This window comes from Ambystoma mexicanum, chromosome 14 (assembly GCF_040938575.1).
Source record: "Ambystoma mexicanum isolate Mex_15411 chromosome 14, UKY_AmexF1_1, whole genome shotgun sequence".
Lineage (NCBI taxonomy): Eukaryota > Metazoa > Chordata > Amphibia > Caudata > Ambystomatidae > Ambystoma > Ambystoma mexicanum.
Window position 1 is genome coordinate 209,808,789 of NC_090940.1, and position 13,120 is coordinate 209,821,908.

Sequence of the window (13,120 nt, forward strand, 5' to 3'; positions counted from 1 at the left end):
CTACAATGTTTTTAAAAAAACGCCCTACCCCCTTTTAAACCTGAACAGATCACTGGGGACCCATTGTAATTGCACTCCTTATGAGGAGGCCCTTCCATGTCGTGCCGTAGAGCATGGGCCTGCAACCTAGATGTTCTGGACTACAATTCCCCTGACCCTTTACTATTCACTGCTATGGCTGATGGGAGTTGTAGTCTAAAACAGAGCTAAACGTTAAAGACACCTGCTGTGCAGAGAGAGAGCCAGTGGTTGCACTAATTATATAACACTAATGTGACGCATTTCTAAACAGACCCATGGAAAGGCATGGAATCTTTTATTTACCCCGTGTTTCTCCTACCAGCTTGTTCGATGATACAAGGCAATACTAAACATGGTTCAACGATTGCTGGTAAGTAAGTTTGTAACAATATATCGCAGCGTACCACCAAGGCCATGACACCAGGGTACACTTATACAGGGTCGGATTGGACCCTCGACCAATCATCCCTGGGGAGTGGGGGCCGGTTTCTGACCATGCCTGGGCCAGTTTGGAAGGAAAAGACATTGAAAAAAATATATATACTTTTTCAAATAGTTTTTTTTTTTTTTCAAAAAGCCTTTCATCCTTCCTACCAACACAGGTTGAATGATATTGTATGCATATTTGTTCTATAAAAAATAGCTTAAGCACAAGTGCTATACAATAACATATCATTTGGCCTTGGACGTCTGCTTGGTTTCACAGTAATTTAGTGTACTTAGGAACAGTGCTATTTGATGCCACTTCCTGTTTTGTCAAGGGGTGAAAGGTTGCGTTTCATCACTTCCCGGGATGTCACTTTGGGGTGGGGTCAAATGACATCACTTCTGGGGATGTCAGAGGTCAAGGGTCACAAGGGGTGGGCCACTTTTTCGAGGGGTGGGCCACTTTTTCGAGCATGACCAGGCCCAATTCTTGTCCCAGTCCGGCCCTGCACGTATATGACAAAAAAGAAGAACTAGGAAAAGATTTCTAGTTCGCCGTTCGCTCGCGTAATGCTCTTGGATCAAGCTGCAAAAATATATTCGTGTTGCTCAAATCAAATCCATAAGTATTTCAAAAAGAATGGTACATGACCACTTTGTAAAAGTGTCCCAGATTGTGTAATAGTTTGTTAGGCAGTATGCATCCACAGATCTGGATCTCAACAGTGTTTGACAATGCATTTCGGAATGTGTTCCGTCTTCAGGGCTAGGCACTATACATTTTCCAATACATGGTAATAGAAAACAAGCATTTGGATGAAGAAATTACACATACCCCAAATGTGTGGTTCATAAAGAAAAATAAAGAGAAAAACACATCTTTATCAAGGAATTTCACACTAGAATGTCATAATGCTCGTCCATTTGCATTGTAAGATGCTAAAAATCGGTTACCTGGCTGTATGATAAGCCTTTTTCATCTATAAAAAGAATAGGAAACAGAAATCTCAGATCAGTGACAAGAACTCCTCAATGAGGTAAACGTTGTGTGAGTAAAGAATAACATGCAGAGGTAACACGTTACCTGGGGGTTGGAAGTCCTCTAGATGACTACCGGGGTAAGATCCTTCCTACCTTTAATGGGTGTAATGAAAATCTATGCATTAAGCTAGATTCTTCTTTCTATACAGAAGAACTCTGTAAGAGTTATCAACAAATCATGATCATCTTCATATGTAAATAACGTACCTGCCGCCATAGGGCTCGTGGCACTGCAGCATGCAGGGAATGGAGGACCTTGCGCAGCTAGCGCGGTGCGCGGGTTTGCGGCAGTGCAAAGTCACCTTTCAGCAGTGCAAATTCACTTTGAACCAGGCAAATATTCCATGAATCGGGCCAAGAGTGACTTCCGGGCCGGGAGAATAACTCGGGGGCGACGAGCTTGAATTGGAAGCAAGACAGCGCAGAGCAGCACAGGTTCAATACCCGGTCCCTCGCTTAGAGGCTGGACAGGAAGTTTGCTAAAACATTTTTTTTAAAAGATAGGCGGATAAGGTATATGACACACGAGCAGTTTAATAGAGGGGTGCTAATGGTAATGTTGTAACTGTGGTAGGATAGATTCATGTCTTTAGTCTGTTCTTGCTTACTTATATAGCAGCCTGAAAGTAACTACAATGAATGTGTAGTTTGTAGTAAAATATAGCTATAACGTGAGCGTCAGTATCTAGGCCTGGCACTGTACGGTCCTAGAAATAAGTATTGTGTAGTTGCATGGTGGGTTTGAGATGTGCTCAAGGGGGCTCTTGTAATGTGGAGGCTTTTCACTGTATAGTTTATAGGAAACCACTCCTGTAAACGGAGACGGGTGAGTTTTGCCGGGCCAGCTGGCAAGATGCTTCAGTACCAAGTTTTGGACGTGTCAAGACGGAGTGTGTTCGGAGACATGGGGCACTGGATGAAGAGGTGGAAATGGAGAAATAAAGCGAAATTAGCATCCCTTCTCTTAGTCTTCAATAGCGGTGTCCTGCCTGGGACGCAACGTGGTGATATAGAGCGATAGCAACAGTAACCGGTGGGTCGTGACATGGTGCAGCCGAGTGATAAGCAGAAGTTATAACGATGCATGGAGTTTCTTTTTTCCCCTGTATTGGCAAGTCACATTGACGCTTTGACGGTCAATGACCCCGGAATCTATGGAAACAAATCCACAATAATATAGTATGGCTCACTTTGCTGTGAATACCCAGAGGCGGATACAGAAATATCATCTTGTACATTGCAGTAGTGCAATTACTTTAAAAGCCCATCTCACCACACATCTCACCTACAAACCTCCAGAAAATGTCAATTTTCCCCACTCAAAGGCAATCTTTTTTGATGGTAGGCCCCATCTAGTCCCTATCTGTCTGGTTAATGTTAGTGGCATCTCGTCGAGCTATATTAAATGAAGTGATTCTCGAAAATATAACTGTTGTTGAAAAACGTTTATCCGTTTATTCAGTAGCAGCTTTACAATGCATACAAAAATACTCAATACAATTCCCCAAATATTTCTTAATAACCAATAAAGATAAAAACCACATGATAATAAAGACAATAAAATAGAATTGCTCGCAGCCTCGGGACCACATTTTGTCAGTCAAACATCAGGCCTTAACAATTTGACTAGTACTTGGATTACAGTACCTACATTCAGAGATAAAACAGTCACTGTTAAAATCTAATTCAAGGCCCTCTTTCTTTGCAGGCAAGCCCTGTGCAGATACTGCGGGGCTGCTAAAACGACACCGGAAGACACAGATTGGGCCTCATTACAACCTTGGCGCTAATGGGTTAACGGCGCCTTAAAAGGCTGCGGCGCTGTTAACCCATTAGCGCCTAATTACGAGGTTCCTTTGCAGGACCCGACCTTAACGGCTGGTGTAGACCAGCCGTTAAAGTAGGGACCCGCAAAGGGACCTTCGCGGTAAGTATGGTACCGCAATTTGCAGTACTGTACTTAGCGTCTTTGCCATTCCTATTCGGCCCTATGGGGCAAAAATGGAAATGGGGAAGGGCCATGGGGAAATGGGGAAATACCGCCCGCCAACCTTGGAATGGGGCGGTATTTCCCCATTTTACCATGGTGGACACGTTACGATACCGGCACCAACCATGGTGCTAATAGCGTCATGGTTTAGCGCCGGTATCGTATTGAGGGCCATTGTCTCCGAAACTGCACTGTTTCTGCTACACAAGAGGCTCCCACAACCCCCAGAATCGATCTCGAGTAGAATTTTCCGAGGCTAATTGTGATAGGTAAAATCAATATGAAATGTGCCAGGGTTTGGCAGAGTGCCCACACATGGGACCCCTCTCTACAATGTTCCATGTTTTTGTGAATGAGGTTACTGGGAATATTCCCAACCTCATCTGGAAATACAGGGATCTTTTTTTATTTTGCTTTTTTTTAATTCATATATTTACATTTATTTACATACGAAAACAAAATAATAATCAAACACAATACATACAATACGTCAACTACAAAATAATCATATAATGAGAAAATAAAGAAGCAGAAAGAAAAAAAAAACCACCCCTAATTAGAACAGATCATTAAATCTCCCCCAAATTTGGTCATAAAGAGAGAGTTTGCATTTCAATTCATAAATCAATGTTTCAATCCTTGAACGCTTGTGCATTTCATCTACCCAGTCTTCAAATGGCCGAGAAATCCTGCTTTTCCAACCCCGAAGTATCAACCGTTTTGCAACAATGGCACCCCTAAAAAGAATTTTTTTGTGGGCTGAGCAGAGATCACCAATCTCAGAGTCATCTCGTAGTATCATCGTCTTGAAGTCTAAGTTGGGATCCCCACCAGAAATCTGAATACAAGCCACACAAACTTCAGACCAGAAGCCAGAAACTCTGACACAACTCCACAACATATATTCCAGGGAACCAACCTCAATCATACAACCCCAGCACTCATCACTATCTGCCATCCCTCTGTAGCTTTTCTGGACAGCAATATACACGGTTAAGAATTTTGCGTTGTCTTGTCCTTTCACCCAGGTTCAGAGAACATAATGAAACATTTTTACAAATATTTTGCCAACAATCAGGTGTGATCTCGGAGCCAATCCTTATACTACAAACAATCCGCAGCGCGTCCTTACCACGATAATTCGACACAATCAACCTGTACACCCTACTTGCCAAGCCACCATCCTTGTTCTCTGAAGTTGCAAGAGAAATATCCAAGTTCACAGTATTAGACCAATCAATGTCCCCTACAGACCTCCTCAAACGTCTGTAAGCCGAATCTGTCAAAGACCAGAAATCCCACTTCTCTCTTAATTCATTAGCGGTCATACTTCATCCATTCTTCCCAGGATCACCAATCTGTTTAATGCCAACAAGAAACAAATCAGGCCAAATAATTGTTTTGGTGTTGTCTCTGATCTTAGGATTCAACCAAATATAAGACCGCAAACATCTGAAAGCATCTTTACCCAAAAGCGTCAACAGGTCACTCCAAGCAGTGCGTAAAGATGTCGTAACTAATGAACTGCATCCACGATCTTTAGTATTAGTAGACAACAAAGCCTCCTGTCCTAGAGGACCGAAGGCATTAGATTCTGCGAGAGCCCATTGATCTGGTTCAGCACACAAAAAAGGAATGAAAGCATGAGAAGAAAAGGCCAAATGATAAGCTTTAAAATGTGGCACTCCCAATCCACCCTCATATGCTGGATTTCAGGAAGTATATACAATTTCTTCAAAAACTTGCGTTCACAGAGATTCCGTTTCCCTGGGGCAACATGTCCCTATATCTCTGAACCAAAGAGAGACGCAGGAAGGGCTTGATTTTTATAGAACTTAAGGGCTGGTGATACTGATCCACTGTCCAGCTGAATATGGAACATTCTAATAGCCCCGCTATATTTCCCCAAGTGTTATTCCTGACTTTTCCACCTGTGAGTTTCAGCCACCAGTCCCCTGGAACCGAACTCCCAGGTAGTCAACAGACCCAACCTGCTGCAGAGGAGCACTGTTCACCTTGATAGTCAGGGCACTACTTTTTACAAACCTAGGTTTAAAAACCATCACTTTAGATTTCTCAGCGTTTACCTCAAAACACAACTCTTTACATTTAGATAAAAAAAAAAATCTGTGATTTTTTTCAGGCCTTAGGTCATAGTGGAAAGAATGACTGCATCGTCTTCGTAAAAAAGTGTGGGGTATTTCTCATCCGCCATTTTGGGGCAGTCCTGGCATGCTCTCATCAGGGCATGTATGATTTCCTGAATATATACATTAAAGAGGAGAGGAGCTGGGACACACCCCTGTCTGACACCTTTATTAACATTAACATTAAACAAAGGTTGCCGACGAATTTGTATACAGTGTCCTGACCATCGAGACCAAAAGAAGAGGGTTCAGTTTGAGTTATCAGAATTTTCCACAGGGCCCCTCTGGAGACAAGAATCAAAGACAAGTACGTAGATCTAGAAATACTGCATATCATTTTCGATTTTGCTGGCCAAAGTGCTTCTGGATGAACAAGTAAAACATAAAGCACTGATCAATCGTCCCCCTGTTTTTTCTAAAGCTCGCCTGGAGATCACACTATTTGAGTCTGCCCATTCCTGAAGGTGGCAGAGAATTACCCTACCAAAGGTTTTCCCTGCTCCGCCCAGCAACGATATTGGGTGGTAATTGGCAGGGCTTTCTCTACCTCCCTTTTTGTACACACGGATGATGGCTGATCTTTTCCACGAGGGGGGCACTGAACTCAAAGCAATAATTGCATTGAAGACTTTACACAAAACCGGTGCCCACACTCCCACCTGAACTTTAAACAGGTCTGATGGAATAAGCTCTGAGCCAGGCGCCTTCCTACTTTTTGGGCCCTCAGTGCTTTTTCTACTTCTTGTACGGATATTGTCAAGATTCCCGGGGCGTGGGCTAAAGCCTCATCTCTCCTCGTTGCCGATATCGGGTTCTCTTCAACAGTTTTGTACAGACTTGAAAAGGGAAGTTGCCAATCATCTGCGTTAATACTGCTGTGGAATATACATTCTCCCTTCAGGTCCTTGTCGGTGACCAGCTTCCAGAATATTGTGTTGTCCCCATTCTCAAGTGCATTATAGAGGTCGCTCCATTGGTCCTGGGCAGAAGCTATTTTTTTGGTTCTAATAAGATATTTATATTCTAATCTTAAGAAGCACAATTTGACTCTACCTATTCCTGGGGCTGCACGAGCACAAGACATCATTTATTTCTTTGCCTGCCATGAGTAGTCGTACCAGCCTATCTGTGTAAGTAACTTCCTCTTTACTACCACCGCTGGCATTGTTATATGCAGGGTTAAGTTATCCTTAAGCTTCTCAAACTCACACATTATCTCATTATATGGCGTTCCATCTCTACTGATGACTGCCAAATTATTCAAGATGGCACTATATATAGCTGGCTTAAGCTCCTGATCCATCACATTGGCCAATTTGATTGATTTACGGGCATGTCCCGAAATACTAATTGACTGCGTATTTAACACCTGGCTATTACCTGGGCCTAACCAGCCTCCTCGAATTTTAATTGCTAAGGGATAGGGGTCGCTTTCAGTTCCTATACTGACCTTAAAATCACTCACCCAAGCCCAGTCATTTCCCGAGATTAAGATGTAATCTATTAGAGAGTCTCCCTTGTTTCCTCTAAATGTTTTGATCACAGGTTGGTCGCTCTGGAAACCCCTCATTATATGCCCTCAAATTCAAATGATAGCAAAAACAGGCCATATCTATCGCTAGGGGTTGGGCCTTCATGGGATGGAATGACACCAACACATGAATATTCCAGGCTATTTCCAGATCCGCCCAAAGCCCCTCCAGTGCCCATAATGGCTCAATTTGCAAGTTAGGCTCCCCTGCCAGGATAATACTATTTTTTTCCGGCCTTCCAAAGGCCCTGGAATCCATTATTCCCTGATGTTTTTCCACCACTTCCCTTTTCTGCGGGCCTGTAGGCCTGTTATAGATATTAAACAGATGCAAAGTTCTTCCCTCTCCAGTTGTCACTATTAGGTGCTGTAAGTCCATACAATTAGTTGGCTGGTTAGCGATCTTCCATCTCAGGGTGACGTCCACCCATACCATAAGTCCCCCGCTAGGCGTTCCCTTGGGTCCTTTTGCTGCAGGAATACAGAACGTTTTGTAACCCTGGAGTGAAACTGGTGCACATACCCATGTCTCCTGTAATAGAATTACCTGGTACCTGTGTACAAAGGAACACAAGTCTGTGTCTTCCAGAAGCCTAGCCAATCCCACTCCATTCCATGATAAGAGTGTACATTCAGGCATCCTGGATATACGATTTGAGGCTCGGGCCAGTCGGTCAACTGCACTCCGGTCCCCCAGAGGGCCAGCTGTCTTTGAAATTATACTTTCCCTCCTATGTACCACAGCCATTCTCCTTACCCCCTCCTCATCGCATATCCTGCCCGAACGATCATGCGCCCGTCACTCTAAACTATTTTGGAATGATTTGGCTGACTTCAGAACTATCCTTATATTCTCTGGCGGGTAGGTCCTAAAGTCGATTCCCAGGATCTCCTCCACCAAATCCCAGGAACACAAATATACCTGGTCTTGTGCATACTGTGCGATAGGGCCTTTGGGACGCTTAACAATGTCCTCTCTTATTATGGATAAGCAGCTCCTACTATGTCGGAACCAATGTGTGCATTTATTAATCAGAGCCCCCTGGTCTTCGTAAGATCTGGGTGTTAGTCGAGGGACATTGACCATAACAACGGAGGGGCGACCTTTGCATACCATGCGGTTTTCTCCAACATTTGTAGACCGAAGTTTATGGGGGCCTCCTAATTGGGTGATATTTGGTCCAGTCAATGGAGAAACGTTTTCCTTATACAACCTCCTATCTAAGAGGCCAGGTCCCTTAGGGATTCGAGCCGTTGGGATTAACTCCCCTGTATAGACATTGGGCCTCATTACACGTAGTGCGGTAAGGGTTTACTGGTACCGGTAAGGGCACCGGTACCGGTAAACCCTTACTGCCTTACTACGAGGTCCCTTTGCGGGTTGGTACTTTAACGCCTGCTTTTTTAGCAGGCGTTAAAAACCAACCCGCAAAGGGACAAGGGTGCTAATTACGGTACCGCAATTTGCGCTACCGTAATTAGCGCCTTCCCCATTCCCATAGAGCCCTATGGGGCAAAAATGGGAATGGGGAAAGGCAATGGAGGAAGGCGGAATTACCGCCTTCCCAACCTTGGAATAGGGTGGTAATTCCCCTTTCCTCCAAGGCGGTACCGGTAAATTACCAGCATGAACCATGGTGCTAATAGCACCATGGTTTACCGCACTACGTGTAATGAGGCCCATTGGGCCTTGGTAATGAAATAGGCGGGGGGTCCCTAAATTTCTCCTTGCCCCGTCGTTTAATTAATGCGAGAGTCTAGGCATGGGGAAACCTCTGTCTCCAAACCGCTTTTTTGGACTTTTTCATGCATGCTAATGGTGTTTACCCTTTCCTTCAGCTCTCCAATTTTGCTGGTTACATCCTTTAAAAAGGACCCTATTCTATTCTCTCTTTTAGATCCATAAACATTGCCTGTATAGGTAAGTTCCCTCTACTAAATGCACGGCCCGCTGTTTGATTTGAGTTGATGGGGAAGGGCTGAGTCCCGAGATCACTATATTTTTTCGGAGTTTAGTTTTGCGTTTTTAGGATTCAAATCCTGAGGCTGATGTTCGGGTTACATCCTTACCAGTCAACGTTACTCCTTTCTTAGGGCCATTTTACTGAAGATGAAGTATGACGTCCCCAAAACAATCAATCTAGTGCGTCTTATGAAATGAATAATGCCTGGTTGTTTAAACACGTGTTAAAATGTACTACTGAGTCCCATATTAGAGAGAGCGGGACCTTTTGTTACTAACACTTCTTGCTCATTCAGAGTTTAATTACAGTGTGAAAAATGTTTAGAATATTTTAAGAGATCAATAATTGAAAATGGACACATTAAATGAATTTTAAACGGTTATTTTCTTGGGGCCTCTTTAAATAGTAGTTATATATGTCCAAACCAGGTGACACGTGCTCAGGATCACTGTTCCTCCCCAAGATTCCATGTGTGTTTACCAAATTATTTTCACAGCAGTAATTTTACACAATATTGTTACTGATTTGTGTGCTGCCTAATGTGGCGAGAGCCCCCCCTAACATCCCTTCAACCACCACCCCCCCCAAAATCTATGCATCCCCTATTGCCTCACCCAAACATTTGGTGGTGGGTGGGAGTCAGCGTCCAATCTCAAGCCCACTTTTATGAGGCAATGTGATGTTAATATACATTTGACCAGTTGTTTGAGATTACAGCGTAAGGTGGCGATTGGCAAAGAAGTTTCCAGAAGTCAGCTGTTAATACCCAGGGGCGTAGACAGGGAAGGGCCTGAGTGGGCAAGATGTTAATGTCACTGCAATGGGCCCAACTACATTAGCTTAAGCCCCCTCTTGTTAGACAATCCTGGCTACGCCACTGTTAGTACCGGGAAGTGTTTTGTGGATCTCTCCCGGGAGGATAGCTCAGGGGCAAGGCGCTCGCCTTTGAAGCAAAACGATGCAAAGCAACACAGGTTTGATTCCCCCGGTCGCGCTTGGAAACCTCTGGGTATTATGCGCGTTATAAATGACCAACTACAATGCTTCTGCCACAATGGTGCCACAATGGTTTAGTGGTTATATGGAGGGATCTTGGTGTTACCCATGTTCTGAATTATTGTAGCTATTCATGATAGGAACTGTGCCAGCTGTGCTCGTACTTCATCATAATATCCCATGCGTTCACCCCGTGTAATGCTTAACAGTGCTGCTTTATGTATGCCAGAGCACTCCTAAAATGATGATTTAGTAGTGTGTTCGTCGCCTTGTAGCGTCAGTCACCTGCTAGAAGTGTGTGGTGTTCTTTGTCATATCATCTAGGCTTACACTAAATGTTGCTTAGTTCCCTCTCAAGTGCCAGCACCCCCGATCCTGCAGCTGGAGGAATGCTGTACTCACAACAACAGCGCCACCCTGTCGTGGAAGCAGCCGCCGCTCTCGATGGTCCAGGTGGAAGGCTACATCCTGGAGCTGGACGATGGAAACGGTGGGCAATTCCGGGTAGGTACAGACCTCCAGCGGGGCCCTTCGCGGGCTCTGCATGGCCAATCCTCTGGCTTCCAATGGATTATTCCATGCAAATGCAAGTGTACGTCTTATGTGTGCAGTTTTTGCCTGTTCTGTTAACATAATGAAGGGGGTGGCTGCAACCTGTGGCTTTCTAGATGTTTTGCACTACAACTCCAATAATCCCTCTCCATTGAGGATGCTGACAAGGGCTCATGGGAGTAGTAGTTCAAAACATGTGCAGACCCCTGTAGCTAAGTAATTGAGTTTGGGCTGGCACACACATGTTCCGCCTGTGTAATTTGTAGCATCCCTTAGTTCAGATGATTATATCATAGATTAAATAATGTAAGAGGGGCTGTTCACCAGTAGCTTTAACTCAGGTTTGATGTCTCATGATTTTATGTTATGTTATTTGATTTTATACTACGCAAGTCACTACCGTTGTGATCGTAAAGCGGCGAGTCCTTGTCCGTGGGTGAGCAAGTTGTGACCCCGCCCAGGGTGTTAAACCAGACCCTATTTTTGTTAAAGTCCTTTCATTCCGTAGATGAAGATAACATTTCATTGGGTGAGGAAAACGTGGTACCCGGCCAACTCACCGCAGCTATTTCACCCCGTTCGGGGGAGGGACATTTTACCACATTGATGTGGCATGTTTAATGGGTGCCTGGTAAGGGGGTAGTTTTAGTGGGATTTTTTGGGGGTTGGGAGCATGGAACGGGGTATGGGTGGTCGCTTACCCCCATAAACCATGCCACAGGAAATGTGATTAAATGGCCCCCACGGTGAGGTGTATCTGGGCTCAATAAGGAGGATGGGTCGAATTTGTGGTATTTTCGCTAATGGATCTATATGTTTAAAGAGGCAATAGTCGAAAGATGTTCGAGCTCCAGATCTCTTCCGGAACATTTTGAGGCCTTCCCCTTTTCTCTCCCCTGATTGCTTATTCAGATGCTCCCGCTGCTTTCATTGCAATGACTCTCAACCCCGTCTTTCTTCATAACAGCATCTCCACCCCCATCTCTGTCACTTCCTGGGTTCCCTTTTGCTCCCGCCAATCATTCTGTTTCACGGACATCCTCACACTAGGAGACGCCAACCGCAACCTCTTCCCCCCCTAATCTTTGCTAACTCTCTGCCGTATCTCCTTCACCCTCCAGGTGGGATCTTGGGCTCAGTGGAGACCGATCTCACGCCTCCAGTGTCTCCAGCACATGACCCGAACAGCCTTATAACAATAGCAACATATTATCTCCCACTCCCTCTGGATGCCACATAAACTCGCTATGCAGTGATTGAAACGAATACAAAATAACGAACGCAGTTTTTAACGCACCTAAAACAACAAATAAAATATCAAATTTAAAAAATATATATGTGGGGTGGGTAAGTGGTTAAATGGGTGAGGAGGTGTTGGATGTGCTTTTAAACATAAGGAAACGGGGAATTGGGGGAACCCTCCAAATAAAAAATCAATACAAAAAATCAATATTTTTGTTATTGTTTTAGGTTCGTTAAAAGTACTTTCTTTATTTACTCATTTGCTAAAATCGCATGTAACCCACCAACTCATCCTCCTTTTGTTTACCGGTAAGGGTGCTTCTCTCTCCTGCCTTATCTCTCCATTGCAGCTAAAGCTTTGTTGCAGTCTGTTTTATGAGGAACCCAATGCCAGAGCCCTGGCACAACCTGCCCGGGTCGCCGCGCGCATACTACTCACCCACAGCGTAACTAACTGCTTGCCACACCTTTCTGGAGCACCCGCTTGACCCGACCTTAAACCTGCTAGTCATCACATGCAGGCAACATTCATCTAGACCCAGACGCAAGTCAGACGGATCCCTGAGCTGTGCAGCAATGGCACTTCCGGGCAACAGAGCTGTGCTGCAAGGTCCAACCAATGACACCTCTGCGCTATGCACTAACCCATTTGGCACATGCGCAGCGAGGCCCCCAATAGTGGCAGAAGGGAGCTATACAAGACCACTTGCATTGCATTACTTCATACTGCATTACATATCCATCTGCTGGGCTCTGCAACCCCCTTACCCAGCATTCTTTCCATTGTGGAATGTCGCGCTGTGCAATAGCACTACTAGAATGCAGTGTTCATCTCTTTGAAGATACATCATTGCTCAGGGGAATGTGCAACAACAATGCCTGTGTCTATTGACACAAAATGCCACTTACTTGTCATACCAGAGAGTAAGACTGCTGCCTTAAGGCAAAGCGCTAAGTAACAACGCACATTACATTTTTCATGGTATAAGCACTAGGGCAAAGATTTTTGCAACCGTGCAGAGTTTGCCATTATGCTAATATGGAATGATATTAGCACTTTGCCATAATGCACAAATGCATTGAAAGTGAGTATCTTGTTTGCACCAGGGCAGATTTTGCCGTAGTGCGTATACCCTACAATTATGCACTTGTCATGGTGCAAAGGTTTTCTAATATGGCCCCAATGCTTTTGCACTTGGGCAAACTTTGC

General features: G+C 44.5%; 1 protein-coding gene across 13 annotated transcripts in view; it reads left to right on the forward strand.

Moving 5' to 3' along the window:
- The window catches only part of TRIM9 (tripartite motif containing 9), a 554,912-nt gene that overhangs the window by 435,887 nt on the left and 105,905 nt on the right, over window positions 1-13,120 (forward strand). For 10 of the 13 annotated variants that reach the window (XM_069638944.1, XM_069638942.1, XM_069638945.1 and 7 more), the window contains exon 6: window positions 10,463-10,620. In XM_069638944.1, the coding sequence (XP_069495045.1) occupies window positions 10,463-10,620 (158 nt within the window). The remainder of the gene's footprint in view (window positions 1-10,462; window positions 10,621-13,120) is intronic. The other 3 variants (XM_069638949.1, XM_069638938.1, XM_069638941.1) reach the window with 1 other exon arrangement.